Consider the following 7,802-nt stretch of genomic DNA (forward strand, 5'->3'; position numbering starts at 1 on the left):
TCAAACTCTAGAATAATCAAGAATAATAAGAAAATTTACATAGATTACTGAAATAAAGTAATCAAGAACATAGAATAAAGCATGATAGTCTAACAATAATTAAGAAACCTTGAGAAGCCAATAAACACAAAAACGAACTTTAGGGATCGAACATGGCAAAATTTCGAGAAGAAACAAAATCCTCACGAAAGAGAAAAACCACAAGTTCATCTGGTATCGGGGCGTAATGAGCTAACAAGTCCACATTTATTTACTTAGCAAATATGGACATGCCCATTTATGAAATGTTGACCAGGCAAGAGAAAATTTGACATTATAGGTAGGTATTAATAGGAGGGAAATTGCTCTTATTTGGTTCAAACAATTTGTTGAATGCTGACAACGCATTAGATACACAGTTTTTTACTTGCAAATTATGAACCTATCCATTACTTAGATACCAAAAGAAGATTCTCTCCTGCATTATATAACTATCTATATAGGTTTCATCTAAAATAAAACTACAGTCAGTTAATGCCACCCTCTCAAATAATGAAGGCCTTTCTCTCTCATTGTTGTTGTACTCCTCCTTAACCTGTTATCAGTTGATGTTATTCTTGAAGAAAAATGCAAGAAAGCAGTAGCTCTGTATAACTCTACTACAAAACTTCAACTTCTGCATGGCAACACTTCAGTTTGATCCAGGAAGCATTAACGCCGACACTTTTGGTGATAGTAATTCTTTGTTCTCCTCTTTTTCAGAATTCACTTTTTCTGACTCCATATTAATTTTATGGATAATTGCAGATGTAGTATTAAATTTATATATTTATTTATCAGGTCATGCTACTATAGCAGTCAGCCTAGAAAACATCAAAGTTACACACAATCTTGCCAAGATCAATTAGCTTATGAACAATAAGAATGTGTCCAATGAGAGCTAAGAGGTTCTTCTTTTATGGAGAAAAAAAAAGGAACCTACAATGAAGGCTATAAGTATCTCAAGAAAGCCGTTGAAGCACTTAAGTCTCAATTGTATCCGACTGTTTCTTTTAATTTGGGTATTCTAGATTATGACATAAGGACATGCATCGACTGTTACGATAAGATTAAGCAAAAGTCTCCTATGGCTAAAGAAGATGATGCTACTATGAAGCTTAGCTGACTTGCATTAAGCCTTACTATTTTAATCGATTAGTGACTTCTTGGTTTTGTGAAACCAACACAAAACCAAGATTTATCAATAACATAATAAAATTTTATATATACAAACTTTGAATCTTTTCTATTTGCAGCCTTTTGATATGACTACTTGCTAATTTAGCATCATATTTTCTGAGATTTCGTTTTAAAATTTTCTTTCATTCATACTATTAATTTTCAAAACATGACAAGTGAAAATGATTAATGGGTATGCTTGGTACCAAGCACAAAAAGTTGTGCTTGGTAGTGAGGTGACATAATCCCCTCCACTCATTCAAATGGTTGCATATCCTCATGCACTCCTCAATCCATGTGAATGTGGTCCCCCATTTGAATGAGTGGAGGGGATTGTGCCACCTCACTGCCAAGCATACCCATATGTCTCTATATAGTTATAGTTATATATAGTTATTTTCCTTATTGCAGTGTGTTACTGGTTGTCACCTCTTAATTTCATGTTTCCATATAGTGAATTGCAGCTTCTCGCAAGATTAACATTCACCGTCACAAAGAATGCATTTGATTTTTTTTCTTTTTATTTGCCACATGGCTTGGTTCTTCACTTCTTTTCGCATTTCTTACATGGTCACGACTGCTTTATTGCCCAGAACACTCACATGGTTCTTTCTAATTCTACCTGAAAACGCTCATGAATACTTTTGTAACACAATTTTGCAGTACGAAGATCTAAGACAACTATGTGTGGATCCTAGAGCGAGGGCTGCTGTCCTTGCTGATATGGATGCTGTCGGAAAGCAAGCTCAGGTAGAATCCCAGCGTGCCTTTGTCTTTCTAAGACAACTATGTGTAAAACCAACTTCTGACATTACACTTTCTATGATCACCAGCTGAGGGGATTTGAATTCGCAAAAGCGGTTACATTAGTATTAGAACCATTCACCATGGAGAACGGCCTTCTCACCCCAACATTTAAGGCAAGTCCTATGGCATAGCTTTCATTCACTTTACAGGGGAGCTTATATGGAATGTTAACCTCTTTTTCTTTGTCCAGATCAAGAGACCTCAAGCAAAAGCCTACTATGCGAAGGCAATAGCAGATATGTACGCAGAACTATCCGCGTCTGAGCCCTCGTCACTATAACATGTATCTGTATCATCAAAGAGACCCTGAAGAAGGAAATAATAAAAGCCTGGTCTTCTGGTTGAAGGTTCATTAGCTCATTCTTTGTTCTGGCGCATATGCAGAACCGGGAGCCTATATACCCGTTATTTACAGGATAGAATACAGCAAGTGTTGTGATATTTAATAGGAGGAGGATTTGATATCATGTATTGAGAACCAAATAAAAAAAAAAGTTGCAGGTAAATTATGACGCTCCCCCTTTTCGTCCTGAGCACAATCTTTGGTCATCCACGTAGAGCATTTGAATCTAAGATATGTTGCAGTTACTGGATGTCATGCGTTTTTACTGGTGTTGGTATGTGACGTTGCTGCCTGCTCTAGAAATACAGGATATTGAAATAGGATCGTTTTAGCTATCAGGGGACCGCGAAATGCTCGGTTTGATTTTTTTTTAGGAAGATTTTAATCGAACAATAGCTGACCTTTGAGATTATGAGAGTTTTAAAAAGAGTTTTGATAACCATTTTGAAGAATCTATCTGTAGGTAAAGATTATGTTCTTAAAGGTTTCAACTATAGTGAAAAGAGCCACATCAAATGTTTTGCTTTTATCTTCCACACAATTATTTTTATCTGAGCTTTTTTACTATTAATAGAAAATTTTAAAAAATTCTAGTAGATGTATACTTTACAAAAGATTTTCATTTATGGCATAAGCAATACCCCAGAAAAAGGATATATTAAGACTATAATTTAGGGTAAATTGCATTAAACTTCGATGGCTTTCAGCATTTTGCAGTAAACATTTCAAAATCACATTAAATTCTCAGTAACTTTCTTGTTTTGTATAGAAACTACAATAACTTTCTGCATTTTGCAGATAACCCCAATATATTAGAACCGAAAAACTACAGAAGAAAGGCATTTGAAAGTCATTTGGGGTTTAATATAACCTACCCACAAGATATTTAGGTTTTTCTTTTTTTTTTGCAAAATTTATTAGGAGTTTAGTGTGATCTTGAAAGTTTATAGGTGTTTATTGCAAAACGCTGAAAGTTCAATAACAGTCTAGTGTAATTTACTCTATTATTTATTTATACTAGGTTTTATAATGCACGTGGTTAAATATCATGATTAAGTATTTTTAGCTTATTTTATAACTAAAATTTGTTCCTCAGTTGCACGTGGTTAAATATCATGATTAAGTATTTTTAGCTTATTTTATAACTAAAATTTGTTCCTCAGTTTCACTTTAATAGTTTATGCTCACTTTTAGTATTTTTAGCTTATTTTATAACTAAAATTTGTTCCTCAGTTTCACTTTAATAGTTTATGCTCACTTTGTCTCTAAACTTTAATATTACGATTACTTATTTTCTTTAATGTTTGTTTAAATTGGCTACACCCAATTTAAATTTTCATGTTAATATTAAAATTGATAGAAAACAAATATAATTTGAAGTTAATTTAAATTTTTATATTATTTTGACTGACATGAAACTAATATTTACTTGAGAAAGTCCAATGTTGCAAAAGTAAAAAATATTAAAGCAGTGTTATACAAAGAAGGTGAATATTTAAAATCAATAAGGCAAAATAATTGCTTAAAAGTATGTTAAAATATACAGAAGAGAATATAAAATTTGTTCCTAATCATTGATAGTCTTCATAAAAAATTATAAATTAAAGATTAATGCTAACTCTAGTATACTTTCATATGATAAAAGCATCTGCACAAGCATATAAAAGTACTAAAAAAATCTCAATTCTAAAGATTTCTAAATTCACGCAAAATAATTAAACTATTCTATAAAATATTCATAAAATATTATCTTTTACTCCTTCTGTTTTTTTTACTGAGCTAATATCAATCTTTCCTCACCTTTATCTTTTTCTCAGGCAATTCTATAGTAGTATCTTCATCATCTACTCGATTGTAACATCGGGCTAGAGTTATACTTTTTGTGTTGTTATCGTTCCTAGGCTCATTAATCTTTTATCTTGTTGTTTAACTTCACAAAGAAGTTAAATTTATTTCCGATATTCAACACAAACTTCTTGAAAAACAGACTTTGATTTTTTTTATTTCAATGAGAATAAATATTAATTTCATATATATGAAATTCTTTATATTCCTAATTTATTACTTAAATAAGATTAAGAGCTACCTCTTTTTTTCTACAATAAATTCTTCTGATGTGCATCCAACCAGAGTTTCTGTTACGCTAATAATATTACATTTGCTCTATCCATATTATTTTTCACAAAGATCTAAACTAAATATCTATATTTTTATTGCTAATTTACCTTAGATTATAATATTAATATTTAATTTCTTTAGTATTTTAAGAACAAAGTATTAAATTTATGAATGCTTACTAATTTTTCTTATATCTTCCATAGAGAATTCATCTTTGATTGGGATAAAGTTATTAAACTATTCTTCAATGTAACAAAGTTGGTGCTTCTTTAATAGACATGCCTTATGTTAATGCCAATTCAAATGATTCATGGACGTTTTCTGAATTTTAGATTTATTTCCGTCACTTTCCCATTTGCAATGGAAATAGTTTGATTCTTTTGAATGATATCTTTGAACATTCTGATAGTTTCTCCATATGTAATTCATTGTATTCTTTGAATGTTAAGCTATTATATTATAGTCTTTATTATTTTTATGGATTTAAACATCTATCAATTAGTATTACTAATGTGTTTTGTTGCTCCAAATTATTAGTAAAATTTTATGCAGTTACTTTAATTTATATGGTGACGATAATTTTTAAGCTATAATATTTTTAAAATTTTTATTTCTTAACCGGATATTTTTAATCAATTCTTATTGCTTTTGTTTACGAGTATCAACTTAGACTGTCTTTAGATGCTAACAAGGGATAGTAAACCCTAAATTGAAAATTAAATATATATATCTTAATGAAAGAATATCTAACAATTATATTTTCTTTGCCAAATTTTAAAATTTCAGCCATTTTTGTGGTTTGGAATATTAAGGGTGTGATTTGTAATTTTTAAAACTTTAGGAGTATTTTTAAAAATTTACTTTTAAGTTTTATAGTTGTAACTTCTATGTTTTATGTGTCAGAGGTAATTTTTAAATGTAATTATATTTCTTACAACTCTGAAATTTTGAGGCTGTTTTTTATAATTGTTAAAACTATAGATTAATTTTAAAAAAATTCAAATTTTAGCGGTCTACCAATAGTTTTCAGATTTGATGTGTACTGGTTATAAATTTTAAAAATTTAGAGTTTTTTTTATAATTTTTAAATTTTGAAAGAGTTTTTTACAACTTTTGTAACTTTGAGGTTAATTTCGGTAAATTTTAAATTTTAGGTGCATTAGGGTAATCTCTTGAATTCATTTTTTGTTGTTTGCAAATTTTAAAATTTTTATAATTTTAGGGTTGTTTTTTTTATAATTTGAACTTTTGAGGGAGTTTCTATATTTTTAGGACATTGTGGGTGTTAATTGAAAATTTTAAATTCTTTGGAGGCTGCTGTTAATTTTTTAATTTCATATTTGTTATTTTAAGCTTTGAAATATCAAAAAATTTTAGGTGGATTATGGTAACCCTTGAATTCATCTATGTTGTTTGTAAGTCTTAAAATTTTAGAATTTCAAGTGCTTGTTTGTAATTTAAACTTTTGATGGTGTTTCTATAAATTTTTGAGATAATGAGATGTTATTCGTAAATTTTAAATTCTTCATCGTTAATTTCTTGATTTCATGTTTGTTGTTTTAAGTTTTTAGACGTCGGGATAGTTTTTATAATTTTAAACTTTTAGGGTATTTTGTGTAATTTTAAAACTTTTAGATTTTTTTATAATATTTTATGTATTATAGTATGTTATCTACATATAATTTCTTTATCTTTACAAACTAATACCATAAAACGATGTTTTTAATATTTTATTAATATAATTTTTTTAAACTGTTAAGCTATAGATAGTTCACGTAGGATTAGGATAGGATATAATTATGATTACGTGTAATTTCTTTATTTTTACAAACTAATACCATAAAAATATGTTTTACATATTTTATTAATATAATTTTTTAAATTGTGCTATAGATAGTTCACGCATGATTAAGATAGGATATAATTATGATTAGGATAGATTAATATTTAAAATAGTGAAGAGTAATATTGACCATAGAAAGATTTTACTGAACTCGTGCTTTTAAAAGGAGTATGATTCTAGCCTTTCATCTTGAGTGGCTTTTTTTGTGATTGATGCTATCATTAGACACTATTCTGCCTTTCAAAATTTTAAAATCTCATGTGGGGTCCGGTGCACTGTGTCAAAGGAGAGAGAGGGTGTGATTCGAGTTGTGGTTGGGGGTGTGCCCCTAGTGCCACTCTTTAGAATATTTCCTATATATAGATTAGATTTATGCAAACTTAGATTTCTTTTTGAAAAGCATCTCACTAAAATTACTACTTATTGAAGAAGAAAACTCAAACTTGAGTTTCTCTTTGAAAAGCATATACTAATGAGAGGTACAAGTCAAAGATGGATGTGATGGTTTGCAAGATTTTCAACATCCAAAGTTAGATATGTCCCTACAAAACAAATTTGAGTACAAATTTTATGACATGAATATTTTCAAACCCAGGTCATATCTCCGTGCAACACAAACTTTAGAGTACAAGTTTTGATAAGATTTTTATCTGAATACTTGCATATGTTAATGGCTGATCAGAGCCATTCACATACATAAAACATACGGAGGCGATTTGGAGATTTAAATCGTATAAGTGAGTTTTGATAAGATTTTTTCCTCTAACAAAATTGACTCTAGTTGATTTTTTTCATTTATTCATCCAAACAAGATATATGTTAGTAAAACAAGTATTTTATCCGTGCTCGCATGGGGTGAGTCTTGTTAGATCTGAGATGACATATAGAATCATATACTTCCTTTAAAAGCACGGTTTCGGGAAAATCTTTCGGTAAACAAAAATACCCTCGAAATTTAAAAACTAATCAATTAAGTAAGAGTAAGTTGATAAATTGATGAATTCTTATTGGATATACATAGTATGAAGATAGGGATATAGTTTAAATTGAAATGTAAACCTGAATGAAATTATTAAATGTAAACTTTATAAATGTATACAAGATGAAGGGCATATATGCAAAAACCAAACAAATCAACGAGACAAATAATGTTGTCCCAAAGGTCGAACCTAGGAACAATGCAGACCTACAAATGTACACAATATGGATGAGATATTTGTAAAATCCATCAAACAAATTAAAGAGACAAGAGTTGTTCTCAAAATTATAAAAAATTAAAATTAAAATAAATGACTGCAATCTGAGGACACAACATAGTGATCTCTCACCGACTAAACTTCAAGTAGCTTACGATATTGCATAATTAGTTTCAAAGTTTAATTATACTATTATTATTTAAATAGAACTCTATTTACAATTGTTATTCTCTCATATGCAATATCACATGTCAATATATATAAGCCAAGAAATTACAACAATTTTCATAGCACTTTC

At 29.3% G+C, this 7,802-nt stretch overlaps 1 protein-coding gene across 1 annotated transcript; it reads left to right on the plus strand.

Annotated features, from left to right (window-relative positions):
* On the plus strand, positions 1,644-2,597 carry LOC109829617 (long chain acyl-CoA synthetase 6, peroxisomal-like). Its single transcript, XM_020396675.1, has 3 exons — positions 1,644-1,947; positions 2,031-2,117; positions 2,195-2,597. The coding sequence occupies exons 1-3, from the start codon at positions 1,696-1,698 to the stop codon at positions 2,282-2,284; spliced, it is 429 nt and encodes a 142-aa protein (XP_020252264.1). The 5' UTR covers positions 1,644-1,695; the 3' UTR covers positions 2,285-2,597.

The sequence above is a fragment of the Asparagus officinalis genome, chromosome 2 (assembly GCF_001876935.1).
Source record: "Asparagus officinalis chromosome 2, Aspof.V1, whole genome shotgun sequence".
NCBI lineage: Eukaryota > Viridiplantae > Streptophyta > Magnoliopsida > Asparagales > Asparagaceae > Asparagus > Asparagus officinalis.

Coding starts and splice junctions, on each gene's coding strand:
- LOC109829617 (XM_020396675.1), top strand. CDS start 1,696: ATGCATTTGATTTTTTTTCTTTTTATTTGCCACATGGCTTGGTTCTTC. Junction 1,948..2,030: donor CTGTCGGAAAGCAAGCTCAG/GTAGAATCCCAG, acceptor TATGATCACCAG/CTGAGGGGATTTGAATTCGC. Junction 2,118..2,194: donor TTCTCACCCCAACATTTAAG/GCAAGTCCTATG, acceptor TTCTTTGTCCAG/ATCAAGAGACCTCAAGCAAA.